The sequence below is a fragment of the Bactrocera latifrons genome, unplaced genomic scaffold (assembly GCF_001853355.1).
Source record: "Bactrocera latifrons isolate USDA-ARS-PBARC rearing strain unplaced genomic scaffold, ASM185335v1 scaffold_124, whole genome shotgun sequence".
In the NCBI taxonomy this organism is placed as follows: Eukaryota; Metazoa; Arthropoda; class Insecta; order Diptera; family Tephritidae; genus Bactrocera; species Bactrocera latifrons.
Window position 1 is genome coordinate 576979 of NW_017534675.1, and position 18122 is coordinate 595100.

An 18122-nucleotide genomic window follows, 5' to 3' on the forward strand; every position below is an offset into this window, starting at 1 on the left:
ATATGCTCACACACTCATTTTTCACTATGGCTATTGAACAACTGACTGACGGATAAGAGCGTTTAGTATCGCTTTAGTTGTGTTCTAAGCCGTTTTGGTTTGCTGTAGTTGGTGATTTTTAATCTTAATGCGCACATACATACACATATATATAGCAGTGAGGGTGTTTAGGGCTTTTCCGGCACAACTCCACTGACATTCGAAATGCAATAAAAGAGCTGGGGGTTTTCGTGCTGTGAAACAGTCGTCGTTTGAACACGGCTGCTGACGGCTGACAGTTCAGTGTGTGGATCGAGTTTGAATTAAACTGTTATTCGTGTGCTGTTTTTTTGTTGTAAGTTTTCCGTTGTCTTGGTGGTACGAATTTTATAAATACCGAATATGTGCATTTAAAAACATGTCAGTTATCTGAAATGCATGTTTGTGTATGTGCAAATAAAAATTTATCATGTAAATATAGTTGGGATTTCGCAGGCAGACTTACATACACACACGTATGGACGTATACATATGTGGTTTTAATGTGTTACGCGAAGCAATAAAGCAAGAGGCTCGGACGCTTGAAATACGCGTGCACTTGTCGAAGGCGATTGGGATCATAAAGAAAAAAACCTATAAAATAAAAAACAATAATAATGAAATAACAAAAATAAAAACGATATAAATGAAATGTAAATAATATAAGAAAAATAAATAAATAAAATGAATTGTTGGGCGTCCTAAGTGTTTCAAAAAATATAATAGAAATATTAATAAATAAAAATAATTGAAAAAATCAATATAAAAAATTTAAGATATACATAATAAGCAGCGGAGTGCGAGTAATTATTGGAAACGTGCAGCGAATGCTATGATCATTTTTTTTTTTTTTCGTTTTAATATTTACGTTTTGAAACACCCAAAATTTAATGAAATAACAAAGTTTCATGATGAAGAAAAAAAATAAAGATCGTTAAATTATTTGAATGTCGCCTTTTCAACCGCTGAACCATATAATTAAGGGAAAATAATAAAATTTTGCTACAACGATAAAAATATCATACACGTACATATGTAAGTAGTATGTATGTACATATGTATGTATGTATGTATGTATGTACATCAGTATGTTTGTTTTACATGACAACAACAAATATACATATATAATTTTACTTTTCTTCAACAAGTGTAACTTTTTTATTGTGCCTGCGTATTGTTGTTTTTGCTGTAATTTTCTTGGCGCAAACTGACTAGTTGCCACATTTGACGCTAATAACGCGTTCGTGTTGTTGTTCTGCGCGTTTTATATTGGTAGTTGCATTAAATGAAGTTTTGTTGCTGTGTTAGTGTCTTGTGTGCCTGTTGGCCAAACTTTCGCAGCACGGACATGTTTCGTACAGCCTGTTTGAGTGCGCGACTCCTTTTATAAGAAGTACGCAAGTGTATTACGGTAAATTCAAAGGCAACTGACCATGTTCAATGTTCGTTCGCGCGCATAGTAAAGTGGCTTTAAGTTAAACGGCCATTTGGGGTATTGAACTATGCATAAATTTGATATTGTTTGAGATACGGCAGTATGAGGCATGAATGTTAAATTTTTCTTCTATATTTGTTTCTAAGGCTTGTTAGTTGGAAATTAATTTAAATCAAATACATAAGTTAAATTTTTTTTACTGTTTTGACAATGAATTTCGCTTTGTTTTTAATAATTGGGATAATTGTAACAATTTAAAATACCGTTTTAATATATTTTAGAATTTTGAATGATAAATTTATTTTAATTAACTGAAAAACAGTATAAAATACATATGTTCATATTTACATATATAAAAAAAGTTTTCTTATAAAAATTTCCATTTGATCGTTCAGTTTGTATCGCAACTATATACATACATACATATGTATGGTATATGCGATAGTGGTTCTATATCGGCGGTTCCGATAAATACCAACCTTCTACCAATTCTTGAGAAGGAAGGAAGAAAGTGCGCAAACCTTCAGATCGGTATCTCAAACACAGAGAGGCTAGTTCACATTATACAGAAGGACATGGCTAAATCGACTCTGCTCGTCAGATCACTTATATACATACATACATATACCCACTATATACATACATATGTTTTATAATGTCTCCAACGTTTCCTTGCGGTTGTTAAAAATTTTATAGCAAACTTAATAAATCATGTTCTGGTGATATGTTACAAAATACAATTAAAAACGACAATTTTTTTTTTAACTTTTTTCGAAGTAAACAATGCCTACAAATATTTATTTTTCAATATTAAGGTGATTCACAAATTGTTTAATATAATCTTTTGCGTTTTTTTTTTTTTGTTGTTAAAACAAATCAAAATAAGTACAAAAAAGAAAAAACGTTAATTTTCATTGCAACGAAGAAATACAAAAGATTCCTTGCTATCAAGAACTTGACTACAATCGGTCTGTTTATAAGACAGCTGTACGCTATAGGGATTCGATTTAAACAATTTCTTTGAAAATTGCACCATTACCTTGGGGAAGAACCCATGTACAATTTCGTGAAAATATATATGAAAATGAAAAAGTTTTTCATGCAAGCACTTTATTCCAATGGTTCAGTTTGTATGGTAGTTATATGTTGTAGTGATCCGATCTTCATAGTTTATTCGGAGATTGCATCATTGCTTTAGGTAAGGTATTAGGTAATAATCCATGCGAAATTTGGTGAATACATAAAAAAGTTATCCATACAATCACTTGATTCCGATGGTACAGTTTGTATGGCAGCTATATACAATGGTGATCCGATCTAAATAATTTCTTCGGAAATTGCATCATTGCTCTCTTCAAATGAAACAGTTTGCCATACAAGCATTTGATTCCGATATCGACGCTTCTGATAAATGAGCAGGTTCTTGGGGGAAAGAAAGACGTGTGCAAAATTTGAAATCGCTATCTCAGAAACTGAGGGACTAGTTCAAGTATATGCTGATATACAGGCAGATAGACATGGCTAAATCGACTCAGCTCAGACACAAAAGAAACTTTTAAGCCGATTGGAATATAAATCCGATAATTTATGAAAAGATAGTAGATAAAAGGGATGCTCAAATGATTTTTTCCAATATGTCTTTTAAAAATGTATTAGGGTCAAGGATGTAAAAAGTGTAGTTATAAAGAAGAATGAATAGCACAAAAATAGTCGGTTTAAATCTATTAAACATTTAGATGTGTGTCAAATTAGCTTAGGTTGAGAACTATTGAACCTATCATGCATTTGGAAATTCCAAGAACCTTAAAAAAACAAAAGAAGACTTCAGTTTACAAGTTGAACTAAAAATTGTGATTAGAAAAACAAGAAAAAACGTTAACTTCAGTTTCACCGAAGCTAAATACCCTTCACAGGTGCATTTCTGTTAGTAATTATRTGTTCAGTTTGTATGGAAGCTATATGCTATAGTAATCCGATCTGAAAAATTTTTTCGGAGATTATATTATTACCTTAAGCAGTAATCCATGTCAAATTTCGTGAAGATACCACGTCAAATGTGMAARTTTTCCATACAAGAACTTGTTTTCGATCGTTCAGTTTGTATGGCAGCTATAGGCTATAGTTAACCGATTTGAWCAATTTCTTCGGAGATTATATTTTTGCTTTAGAAAATAACCTGTGCCAACTTTTATGGAAATGCATTGTCAAATGTGCAAATTTTCCATACAAGAACTTGATTTCGATCGTTCAGTTTGTATGGCAGCTATATGTTATAGTGGTCCGATATCGGCAGTTCCGACAAATGAGCAGCTTCCTGAAGAGAAAATGACGTTAGCAAAAACAATATCTTAAAAACTGAGGGAATAGTTCGTATATATACAGACAGACGGACAGACAGGCGGACATGGCTAAATCGACTCAACTCGACATACTGATCATTTATATATGTATATACTTTATAGAGTCTCCGACCCTTCCTTCTGGGTGTTACAAACTTCGTGACAAACTTAATATACACTGTTCAGGGTGTAAATATTTCACTGCTCTAACGTTAAGTCATGAGACTTAAGATTTCTAAGAAAATAGCTTTAAAAGTTTGAGAGACTAGACAAGTACAAACGGTGTGTCTTTTCAATCGGAAAAAGTGCATTTCGTTCTTTACTTCACCCACCGACATTAAGAACTAATCCATTTCTTAGTAATTCTAAAGTAGTCCAGTAACAATTACCAGCAAGAACTTCCAACTACTTCCCCTCTTTCGAGGACTCTCTAAACTGACTTTATGGTATAGTATTTACGAGTACTTGAGATAGTACAATTTGTTTTACGATTGTTTTTTTTCTTTTTTTTTTTTTGATCAGTCCATAAAAGTATATGACTCTTAGTGTCACTTGCCGGTCCTACAATATACCGAAAGCAGACATACATACAAATGTACAAATACCAACGAATTTTTTTTTCTACACGCAACATGTGTGCGTATTATTGAACTCCTCGGCTAACCGCATACATATAGGACAAAATACATACTTAAGTGTAAGTAAGAATGTTCGCTTGTGCGAGTATATGGTTGCAGATAGTAGATTTATCCCACTATCTCGACATTTAATTGCTTACGCACGCCACTACTACTATGTGGACTACACCAGCAAAGCGCGCTTGTCGAATCACATTGTAGGCCATAATTACATATGTACATATGTGAGTAAGCAAATAGCTGTATATAAGTATTTAGCCTCATAATTGCGGATTTGAAGTGTGCACGAATTGATATGTCAGCCCAATATTGTATGTATGTACATTTGTGTGTATATGCAATATAATATATAGCTGGTAGAACTGTTTTATTGACTCCTTTTCTTTTCACGCTTGTTGTTTGTTTTGTGAAATTTTTTTTGTCTTTTGGCATTTCTCAACACCACTCATTCATGGTAGCGAAGTCAACAATTATGGCGCTGAAAACGCTCCAACGCAGTATGCAGCAGATCGTCAAACGACTAGGGACACTAGAGAACGATCGGTAGCACCTCACTGTTGGCTAAGTTAACTGCGCTGCACGATCGCAAATATACGCGGTACACAGTTAATAACCAACGTTACTTGTAGTTGCAGAGCAATTACTTGTATGGACGAGTGTGCGACTTGCCACAACGCGGCGCAGGAGTGAGTACCTGGTGGAGTTGATTTGTGGGGCAAATGCCCCTTAGTGTTTATATGTAATTCATAGTATGTGTTGCGTTGCTTGCAAGTTATTGAACTTAATTGTTTTTGTTGCATCGATTGATTTATGTACGGACATGTGATTGTGTGCGTATGTAGGTGTGTAACATGGCTTGATTGCTTGTTTGATCGACTGGTTGGTGGGCTTGGTTAACGAGCGAACTTGCCTATCCAGTCAGTCGGTTAGTGAGTTAGTGAGGTAGGTTAGCTTATAAGCGGCAATATGCCTCACAAGTACACCCATACATACAGACATACTTTATAGTCATACATACATACAAGCGTACGAAATGTCCAAACATACAAGGTGTGCCCCAAAAATAACCAAACTTTATATTTAAGTTAAAAAAAAAGCAGCATTAACTACTGAAAATTTGCAACATTAAAGAGATAAATTTATCTTCTTTCGCTATACTTCCATTTCAATTAGAGACAAATTGTGCAATTGTTCCATTTTTACAAAAAGCAAATATAAAATTGTGTGTTAAATTTGAAAAAAAAAATCGCCGAATCATACGAATCGATGGAAAAAGTTTATGCTGATGATTGTATGAGACACACCGAAGTTTATACATACATACGTGGTTTAGCAAATTTAAAAATGGTTGTGAGGTTTTAAATAAAGACCAAAAGCCAAAAGCTAGGTAAACGTGTTGATTTGGTAGAAAGAGTGGTGAAGAACGGTATCGATTCAAATTTTACTACCACGTAGGCTGAGGGGTCGTCCCCCTGTGAAATTTTTGAGAAATCGATTTTTTGTAATAAATGCTCTCTAAAATTAGGGTCGGTACAGGGTTTCTTGTAGAAAAAAGAGAACAGAGTGGGAAATATTGCGACTCCAATCTTTAAACGCGTTTTTCTCGGAATGGTGGGTTTTAAAACGGTTTCCACTCTGAAAGGAAGAGTTTTGAAGATATCTAGTTCCCATTTGGAGATAATATTTTTAACGTCATTCGCTATCGCGCTATGGTGCCATCTTTTTGAAATCTTGCTATTTTTTTACGAAAAACTGTCTAAAAAAGGTCAAATTCGATACTTTTTATTTAAACCAAACCGCCATTTTGTCCAGATCAATAAAAATTTTTACGTGTCATTTCAACAATTTACATATTTACTGCACACAATAAAGAACATAAAAAATTAAAACATTTTGTATTCGTCATGAATGTAACTATTTATAAAAAAAAAAAACATATTAAAAAACATTTTGTATTCGTCATGAATGTAATTTTTTATAAAAAAAATAGGACCGATTAGTCAATTTCAACATTAAAAAAAATCTGGAAAATCAGTGATTTTTCAGAGGGTCTCACTGAAACGATCCCTTAAATAATAGTAAAAACACTCTTTGGATAATTTTAAATTAAAATTTGGGTAAAGGAAAGATCTGTGAGGGGTTTGTCCTACATGAATTATATGTATGAACAAAAAGTGAATTTTTAATATAATCTTATATACCCTCCGTATATAAGTCGGATTCTTCAGCATATGATTATTTTCAGCCATTCAAGCCGCCGTAACCGATGTGTCGAAGAACATTCCGATAAATCATATAAAAAAAAAACAAAGTGAACTTCATTTGTTGAGCTTAACCACGCTTGGCTTATGATCTTTTTCGCACATTATTGTCGCATTTGCTCCACTTTTTGTCTCCTATTACCATTCGCTTCAGAAATGGTTCGATTTCATCTAGTTTCAGCAAAAAATCACAGATGTTAATTCGGTCAAATAATTTTTTCACAGACAAGTCATGTGTTATCCATACATCGAACTTCCTTTTGTAGCCAGTCTTTTTTAAATAGTTCAAAACCGTTTGACGATGAATGTTAAATTCTTTAGCGATGTCATGGCTGCTTAAGTGACGATCCTGATCAATCTTTTCCATAACTTCATTGACCTTTCCAATGATTTCAGAATTTAAGCGAGCGAACCATTATTGTGCTACACGAACTGATACAGCATCGTCTCCGTGAACTTCACAAATTACATTGGTGGCTTCGGTGGCATTCTTTCCTTTTTTATACAAAAATTTCAAAATGTAGCAAATTTCTTCATTATTTTCAGTCATTTTTGAACAGCTGTAACTTTTTTTCAACTTCCCTGAATTTAAYTTTTTTTTTTTGGTTAAATGAAGCTTAAAATCTCACCTATCCAACCAATGTTATTGGTATCACTGAAGATATAAGACATCTATTGACAAAATACAAAAAGATTTTTTCGACTACCCAATATATGAATGTATTGGTTGATCTTTCCAAACATAGTATTAAGTCAATTGGCACCTGTTTTGCATAAATAAGAACATTAAAGATTGCATTTTATCCTGTATGCACAATGTTCGGTTATTTTTTTGGACACACCTTGTACACATGTAAATATGTACGATCACACATACATATGTAGACTCTTGTAAGCTGCATGTTGAAAGCTTAAATGCTCAATAAAATACACATCACACAAACTCTTCATACATACATACATACATTGCTGTGTATTTGTGTGGAGCTAGCACGGTTTTTGCGATTTCTTGCGATGCTTCTTGGCGTCCATCACAATGTTACTTTCTGCAAACACACGTAAATACATTCACACATATGTACATACCGATATGAAGGCATGCACATTTCTCGATAACTTGAATAATTTTTTAATACCTGTGCAAATATGGCTAACAAAATAAAAACAACAACAACAAGAACAAGCTATAAAAAGGCTTAGATATACTTAATAGCAATAACAAGAACAACAATCACTCCATAATAACAGAGAAAAAGAAAAAAGCCAAGAGCAGAAAAGGCTAAAACAATTAAAAAGTACAAATAAGATTTTAAGAAGCAGCAAAACCAACAACTTAAGTAGTCGCACAGCGTAAATGCGCAAAGCAATAGCAAGAACAACGGCCATAAATATTGATACAAACCAATCAAACAGGCACATGCACACACACACACAAGTAATCACATACCAGCAAAACGCAAAACGAAAAGGAATTAAGCAAAAATCTAAAAAAAAAATAGCAAACATTGCAAAAAATAAAAACATAAAAATGTATAATGGACAAGCCACGCTTATCGCGTTCCGTATAAAAACGTAAGACGGTACAAAATTATCTCTCATTTGTAAATTAACAATCCATCGATCCAGGCGCTTTTTTCGTGTTGAATTTATTTTTTTGCGGTTTTCAGCGTGTAACTAAATATCGCAATTTCGCTCCAGAGTGTGTTTGCTATTGTTGTTGCATTTCCAACAAGTTCGATTTATTTCACATTTCTACCAAGTTGCTGCTATTGTTGTTGTTGTGTACACAAAACACAAAGGATCAGAATATAGAAAGAGCTTTACATAAAATATATGTAATATAAAACACTTGGGCGTTATAAAAAATTAACAGAGTTTAAAAAGACCAATCAATCAATTAAAAAAAAAACATCGCAAATAAAAGAGCAAAAACGAAAATTTCGTGTTCCGGCTAAAATCCTGTCAAAGTAATCCAACAAGCGCAAATTGAAACCTTAATTCAACAAAGACTTGAAATATTTAAAAAAAATCAAGAGTTTAAACCACAGCTCCAAGTCTCGTAATCTGCCACTCGCCAAACGCACAACGCTAATCGCTAATCACTTGCCGCAAACGGCTAAACGCATCGCTAATCGAACGCCTCCTTTACGCTTATCAATATAGTGTAACTACGCTCCAGCTACTTATCTGCTTATCCCCCGTTTTAGCGTACTCGCTGCGTCCTTGCTCTCTTGCTTTGTTTAGCTCACGCTAATATTGTGCGAAATTATCCAGTTCAAAGGATAATTTCGCGTTATTTTCGTCAAATCAGCTAATTTACTAATTTCCGTCATCTGCTACAATTTACTGTTTAGTTGGGAATTTTGAGCACAGGAAACAGAAATCAAAGCGCAAACTCTTGAAACACACACCGACAAACGATCAAGGCAACGGTCCGGCTTGTGAAGCCACCGTCAAAGGAGCGCAGTTTTTGCTGTCGCAACAGTTCTCTTATTTATCAAACTGGAGAATACGAGGTATACGCCTGTCTATACAACAGAAAGAATTAAAATGACGCAACAACCGGAGTGGGGAATACGATTCTCGAGGTGTAAGTAAATATAAATATTATCATACATTTAAATATTTTTTATTATTTGTGACAAGATATTAGATTGGTTTAAGTAGACTTAAGTTATTTTGGAGAACTTGAGCTATTCTGCATGTTTCATACTCGGCGGCAAACTGCTTAAGCGATCAAGAATTATATCAAATTCGTCTGAAGCATTTAATATGAATTGATTTCCCTTAAATACTTATGCTTTGAATAAATATATTGTATTATACGCTGTTCGTTATTTTGAGCTGATAAATTTTGAATCGAACCTTGTAACTTTAAACAATTCTTATAGTGAAATATTCCTAACTGCAATTTGTTTCAAATAAAAACAAAAATGTATTTTCGTACCTTTTTAATGAATTCCAATCGCTTTGACTGATGATCGTTGCTTAATGCTTCTAATTTCATGACGAAAGTTATGGTGATTACAAAATAAGTTTATTTTAATTTTTTTCTATTGAAAGTCTTTAATTAATTCTGTCTGCTCATTTTAGGGAATCAAAAAAAAAAATAAATAAATAAATAATATGATATATTGAGCCTTTTCTCTCTTTTTCGTCATAATTTTTTTATTTTGTATGTAATAATAAAATATATATAAAAAAATATATTTGAAAATGCAATAAAACATATTTCAAGCCATAATATTAAAATAACATTTTTTTTGTATAAAAAAATTTTATAAAAATTAAATGTTTTTCAAAACGCTGATGAGTCTCGAATTTTATAATATTATTTTATTGAAGTCAAATAAACATTTTGTTACTCTAACATAGAATATCTTGGGGCAGTTTGGGGTTTGCTTTGAATTCGGCAAGCAAACGTTTCAGTAGAAGATTTATGATTAAAAATAATAAATGTTTTCTTAATAAAATTCAACAGAATATATTATATTAGGTTGTCAAAAAAGTCTTGCGGTATTTTCGCTAGTTGGCGCTGAGAGCGTGTAGTTCTAGTTTTATTCGTCGCATCGGGTCATGCTATATCTCTTTGAAAAAACAGTACTACTACGATAAAGGCAAAAATTGCGATAAAATCGCTRAATTGGTCGAAGGAGACCGGCATAGTAGCAACCGTAGCATCGGTCAAGAGCTGGGCATGAGTCATCAAAAAAAATTTTATGAACAATTGAAAATTCAACAAAAATACCGCAAGACATTTTTGACAAACTAATATATATATGTACAAAGTTCCTTTAAATATATCACGATAATGAATACTATATGAATACACGTCACCAACCGTCTGTGACACAGAAAATAAACTAATTAACATTTAATTGAATTGCATAAAATTAGCAATTTACTGAAATGAAATTCGATTAAGAATAAATTACATAATTCAGCCTTACACGCTTGGCAACTAAGCACACAAGTCAGGAAATCATTTAAAGACTCATTGCAGAAACCACAAACTGCCAAGTTCCAAGACTTTATATATAAGTATATTAACAGATGTATAAAATATATACATAATTACATATATACATATATATGTAAGCTTGCTATTAATTAATTATGTAAACGTCGTAAAGCAAATTTACACCTAAAATTACAGAACATGCCGGGAAAAGATGTAAATTTATACAAAGCACCTGCAATGCCGGGAGACTTGAAGCTTAAAAACTGGCTTCCTAAACTTAATTTTCTTAATTTCTTGAAATAAGCGGTGAATGTGTATATAGGCTATATGCAAGAAAACAAAATTTTTTTCCCGTTATTAATTTATAGCCTTGAAGCCATGAAGAATTGTGTTAAACCCATTCTGCATCCCATAATATGGAACTGAGTTTGAAGAGAACATGAAAACAGCAGCAAAATTTTTTGCCACTTTCAAAACCGTGCTCATAATTTGGTAAAACTTTTTGACGATTACTTTGATCTTTTTTTTTTTTAATATAGAAAAAACAAAAAAAAAGATGTATTTCTTATTTTTCTTTTAAAAAAATATATGTGGCGAATATTTTCCTTCATATATTATACATACATACATACATATATTATACATACATATGTGTATGAAGATATATGTTTAAGCTTCTAAAAATACAACCTTTCTTTAAAATTAAGTTTTGAACTTAAAATAACAAATTATTTAATCAATTTTACAATAAATGTATTTGCGGAATTCATTAATTAAGGAAACTTTATATTCAAACAATTTAAATAGAAAACTTAAATAAAAACAAAGTTATCCTTCGCCGTTACCTTTCACTCCCTTATGATCATTCAAGCCAGTATCTAGCTTCAAACAATCATCTTAAAAACGGTTGTATTCTTCCACATGAAAGTCACAACTCAGGCTGAATACGCTCTTCATTGGTGCTTATAAAAAATTCTTGCTGTGGGTTATCTAAAGCCAGGTAGGTACACACGTTGAGACTGGTATGCATACATATTTGGACACATGTCAAATAGCAAAACGCTGAAGTCACTCGCATTTCGCAGAGATTGTTGAACCGACTGGCACGTCAATCAAGGGAAATGGCAGTAGAATTTTAAATGAATAAAGCGCGATCATGCGAAGCCTAACTGTTTGAGTGCAAAATGTTTTTATAAAGCACGGAATTGGAAAGGGGGTCAAGTGGCAAAAGAACGCTTAAACTCGCTTATAAATTATAATAACTGTGTTGCACTTAGGCCTAAAATAATTTGCTAACTTGTTTAAGGATTTCCAAAAATAAAAAATCAGAAATTCGTTTTAGTTAAGCATCCTCTTAAAAATTTAGATAAGCTTAATGAATTAATTACATCAACACTACCTCTATATGGTATGACACAATGTGATTGGTAGCACTGGAGATATACGACTATTGACAAAATACGAAAAGACTACCCAATATTTATGCGATAATTTTATAAATCATTCAAAGCATATTCAGGTGATTTGCTCTTTTCAATTCTTCTGTCTTATTACTTTTATGGTAATATCTATACATCTGTAGTAATATTTATATCATTACTCGTATATTGAGCGATCATGTGACTTGTTAATATTTTCAGTTCAATTGAATATCGTATCGCCTGTTTGGGTTTACCTCTTTTGTCATACATCTTTTTTTTTATATACAATATCGGCTTTTATATATTTACATACATACATATAAATACTATATTTGTTAGTTTTTTATTTAATGAAAACGTTTACTTCAGATATGCCCGCATTATTTTGTATCAGTTGATTAGTTGGTTAAAATATGAGACCAAAGAACAAATTCGTATATACATAGTGAAATCTAATCATGTCCATGCTTATTCTCGACTGATAAGAGAACTCAAAAATGCTATTAGCTATAACGAGCTATAAATGCCTATATAAACTTGAAAACGACTTAGTTAATTGCCATGTTTATGGCATTGTTAGAATAATTGTTATTTATTATTTAATTGTTGGCAAGCTCAACAAAGTTTAGACCGTCAGCGATAATGATTTCAAATTATAATTGCCTGCGCCCGCCGTTCTGGAAAAAAATTGGAGCGCTAAGCTGGCAATAACTTGAATTGACGAATTTCGAAAGATATCGTAAAGTGCTAAGCAGCATATAATCAATAACGGAAACAAACACATAATAATTTGAATGGGCATGAATTGGATTACTGGCCCAAAATAATGTGCATACTACAATTTGAATGCTATTTTCAGTCTTTCATAAATTTAAATGGAAGTATTCACGCAAACATTAAGGAGATTAAGCTAAAAATGTATTTCATACATGAATCTGTTGGTGAAAATAACACATTTTCAATATTTCTATCTATTCTATCTATCTATTTTCCTTGGTCTAATATTCGAGTCTGCCTGCACGTACTACCCCAGTGATGTTAGTGCAATTTTTAATTGAATTTACCTCTTCATATCTGAAAGCACAATCATTAATTAAAAAGAATACAAAAATTTAAGATAAAATAAAAGTTATAAAAAAAGATGAAAAAAGATGAAGGACGGTATTAAACAGTGAACAACTTCTAGCCGATGTGAACGAGTATTCAAATATTTGACAGCTGTCAGCTAAAGCTCTATATGTATGTAAATGGTTATATGCATTTATTTATCATCTGTTGATTTGAAGCCATTGAAAGAGCGATTAGAGCGAGCTACCGACTATATTCTTATATATGTATGAAACTATATAAACATTTTCCTACATATGAATGTACGTATGTTCGTATAGAAGCACCATTTAGCATAATTGCTGATGAACTTGATTGACTGGCGTATATCATGTGCGTTCACACATATGTATATTATATACTCGTATGCATGTATGTATGTATATAGGTAGACTATTATCTCGAAAACTTCAGTGATTATTATTCTATATAATATATTATTTAATAACTCTTGACAGAACCCATGGCACACATCTATTATCTCATAAAAAATAATAACAAATATATGTAAATGAATATATTATCAATCGTATGAATCAATCACTTTCACTTAAATGGCATTCATCTAATGCATATATAATATATATAAAATAATTAAAGTGCTAGAGACATTATAAATATGTAAATAGTTTATATGAACCAGGAATCTGCACATAAACATATGTTAAATGTAGAAGTGAAACATCAATCCAGTTAGAAATATCTGTACCGAAAATTAACTGGTCCCAAAAACACCAGTTCTGTAAAACAGTATATCTTTATACTATTTATTTTATTCTCACTTAAAAAAAATTCCATTCGACTTAAAGATAGCTTTACGAGATTGTAGACATATTGTATATGCTTAAACATACGCACATTTTCATATATAAATATATAATCGTATATACTGGAATATGCATAAGTATGTGCTAAAGAGTTGCGATAATATTCGCTGACAGTCTCGACCCTTATCTGCTCCAATTTCCAAGCAGAATGGGATTATTATTAAGAATAAAGCACATCAAGCGTAAGAATTGTGACCGTTTATGAGTTATAATGTGCTAATTAGCAAAGCTTTTGAAATAACCACGGAAACACAAGACTCAGAATTCGATCATATAATAGTAATAGAGCTGAGAGAGCGCTTTGAGATATTAGTTAAATTTAGAACCGGTAAAACTGCTCTGAAAGACTTTATTCTAAGTCAGTTACTTGAGATGATTATCGGATATAGACCAAGGTAAGAAATAAAAAAAGAAATAATAATAAATTCATGGTAGATTGAAACCCATCGGAAACGAAAGATAAAATAACAAACATTAGAAGAAAAATAATTTACGTGCGATCTGAGATCGGGAAAACGAGGGGGAGGGGCGTTGCTGAATTTTTAAGAATTACCTCGATTTCCAGCGGAACTACAAGTCCTATAGAAAAAAATTATACTGCAATGTTGAAGATAATAAAAAAATCTAAAACTTTTGTATACACACTTTATCACATAACCTCAAAACCTCATAACGCCAGATCGATAATTAGATAGTCCACTCCAATTTCTATAACCAAAATATTTTAACCTTTTATAATAAAAAAATATGTACATTTTGGAACCAAAAAAATTTAAAAAAAAGAAAAATAAAAACTAATAATAACAAAAATATCAAGCGTGTGGCATAAAATTAAGAGGAAAGGAAATAAACTTTTATGCCAATCAAGGGGTTGACTTTTCATTTTATTGCTTTCAATCAATAAAAATAATGCATTCACTTATGAACAATTCAATTGATTACAATTTTATTGCGCACATTTATAGACAGTATTATGTCAGAACATAATTGAGCGTTTCCGAAAGTATCAAATAAAATATGCAACGGCGTTTTTGTATTAAAATAGAACTAAATGACACAGGAAGTAGTATAAAGAATGTTGCATAATTATGACTGGCATAGGAATGTGGCTATATTTGTATGTATGTAATTGTGCACACACATTTCCACATAAATGTAGTTGACATTGATGAACAGACCACAATTATTAGTGAATCGTTCGCAGGTGAACATATTACCGAACGTAACATAGATGTTTGCATGTGTGTCTGTAGAGTTAAATGTTTACAGATTTTCAAAATATATAAATATACATATATATGTATGTATTATCAAAAATTCATTCATATGTTTAAACATCATGCTAAAGTTCACTCACTTTTGGCATAATGCCCTCATGAAAAAAGCCGGCTAACTATGCAAATATAGTATAACAGCAAAAACAACAATAGTTGAATATATATTGACAACTTAATACATATTTTAATGCTTAACTATTGTTGCTTAAACATTTTTAAAGTATACATCTATGTACATATATTGACAGCTTTTGTGAATTCAATAAGGAACTAAACTCCGCTCACAAATTGACTTCGACGGCTCACCTACCTCTCTATGTACACATGCTTTTGTTATTCGAAACCGTGCAAATCCCACTGTCACTCATTCGTAGCGCCACTCATTTAGTCAGAATACATTTTTTCGTTTATTTTATCTGCTTCTACGCCCTTTTTCCGCAAGCATATCACGTTCTCAGTTAAATTTCAGAGTTAACATTTTAATATAGATTCAGACAGACATACTAAAATGTACATACATATGTATAAAGTAGCAAAAACATCTAGTGAATACACTATGCATACATACATACACGCACATATGTATGTATGTATGAGCATTTATTAGGCGTTSTGTCTGGCATATTAAGTGGCCACGTCTGCAATAACGAAAATGCGTTATGAATTAGAATGAGTTTAGCCAAAATAGACAAAAATATATATTAATGAATATTAATTAGTATTTTTTCTGTTTTATTGTTATATAATAAGCGCATTCTAAACATGACTGCGCATTTTGCAAGTGATTTGCTGCACGCTTGCTTTGATTTAGAGTCGATTTTAAACAAATGGATTGTTTAATTGAAGTTTTAGATAGTGATCGGGCGTGTATATGAATATATATATATATATATGTATGTACGTATATACATTTATAAAGAACATACATATGTACATATCTGTACATATAAAGAAGTTATGCGATCAAGGTTCTTATAGATAGCTAAGTTTAATGAACGTATACATTTATGTGCCAGTGGAAGCGGGGAATATTCGAGATAAAAATAAATTCAATCTAAAATTGAGAATTAATACAAACTAAAAACAAGAAAAACTTTAACTCCAGCTGCGCCGAAGTTATAATAACCTTCACTGGTGCATTCTTATAGCATAAAAGTGTATAAAAAATAATTTTTCATGATTTTGATCGGTCAGTTTATATGACAGCTATTCGCAATTGTTGTGCGATCCTAACAAATGTGCTCGAAGTTTGTAGCTTTGGTTTGGGCAATAAAGTGTGCGCATTTTCGTGAAGATAGTATTTGTCAAATAGAGAGTTTGCCATACAAGAACTTAATTTTTATCGGTAATTTTGTATGCTATTATGGTCCTTTATCGGCGGATATATACGGGGATCTTTCAGGTATTGCATTATTGCAATCTACTTATCTGACATGCATTGTTGATGTAATAGGGTAGTAGTTAGTAAACCTTTCGCAAACAATTTTCAGCACAGCTTCTGAGGTGACAGTTCTTGGCCGGATAAATATGCGGTTTGTTGTTGTTGTTGTTGTTGTAACGGCAGAATTCTGCCGAGTTAACAGTCCTTGGCCGGATAAAAATCCGGGTCCGTTCCGGTTTTCGTAGACCCGACTGCCGTGGGAACGGATAAATATGCGGTTTCGTTTCGTTGGGTTAGCTCCGAGCAGCTTTCTAGATATGATTGAAGCTAGTCTACTACATTTATAGTACATCTTTGAGAAAACACCGTAAAAGATATTTTAGTCGCATAAAAATCTTTAAAAAAATTATGTCTGATTTTCATATCCCCACAAAACTAATACGGTTGTGTAAACTGACGTTGAGCAATACCAAAAGCTACATCAGAATCGGGAAGGACCTCTCCGAGCCTTTCGATACCAAACGAGGTTTCAGACAAGGCGACTCCCAATCGTGCGACTTCTTCAACCTGCTTCTGGAGAAAATAATTCGAGCTGCAGAACTAAATAGAGAAGGCACCATCTTCTATAAGAGTAGCTGAACACTGGCGTATGAAGGTGATATTGATATCATCGGCCTCAACACCCGCGCCGTTAGTTCTGCTTTCTCCAGACTGGACAAGGAAGCAAAACAAATGGGTCCGGCAGTGAACGAGGGCAAGATGAAATATATCCTCTGATCAAACAAACAGTCGTCGCACTCGCGACTTGGCACTCACGTCACTGTTGACAGTCATAACTTTGAAGTCGTAGATAATTTCGTCTATGTCTATCTTGGAACCAGCGTAAACACCATAAACAATGTCAGCCTGGAAATCCAACACAGGATAACACTTGCCAACAGGTGCTACTTCGGACTGAGTAGGTAATTGAGAAGCAAAGTCCTCTCTCGACGAACAAAAACCAAACTCTATAAGTCACTCATAATTCCCGTCCTGCTATATGGTGCAGAGGCTGGGATGATGACAACAACTGATGAGTCGACGTTGCGAGTTTTCGGGAGAAAAGTTCTGCGAAAGATTTATGGTCCTTTGCGCGTTGGTCACGGCGAATATCGCATTCGACAGAACGATGAGCTGTATGAGATATATGACGACATTGACATAGTTCAACGAATTAGCGGCTACGCTGGCTAGGTCATGTTGTTCGAATGGACGAAAACACTCCAGCTCTGAAAGTGTTCGACGCTGTATCCGCCGGGGGAAGCAGAGGAAGGAAACTGGCTAAAGCCAGTTAATTGTAAATAAAAATGTCAAATTTAAATTTACAATCGAATTTCCTAAGCGTGTTTCTTTGGCAATAAATTATATAAATGTTGTCAGGGAACATTTTCTTATAGGCATAAATTAGGTCAAAACGT

The 18122-nt window shown here is 32.8% G+C and overlaps 1 protein-coding gene across 2 annotated transcripts in view; it reads left to right on the forward strand.

Moving 5' to 3' along the window:
* Positions 1-227: 227 nt before the first annotated feature.
* The window catches only part of LOC108978617 (putative inorganic phosphate cotransporter), a 30581-nt gene continuing 12686 nt past the window's right edge, over positions 228-18122 (forward strand). Inside the window, exons 1-2 of one of the 2 annotated variants that reach the window (XM_018948991.1) lie at positions 228-334; positions 9046-9281. In XM_018948991.1, the coding sequence (XP_018804536.1) occupies positions 9242-9281 (40 nt within the window). In that variant the 5' untranslated portion in view covers positions 228-334; positions 9046-9241. Of the gene's footprint in view, positions 335-4950; positions 5117-9045; positions 9282-18122 lie in introns of those variants that run through there. The other variant, XM_018948992.1, reaches the window with a different exon arrangement.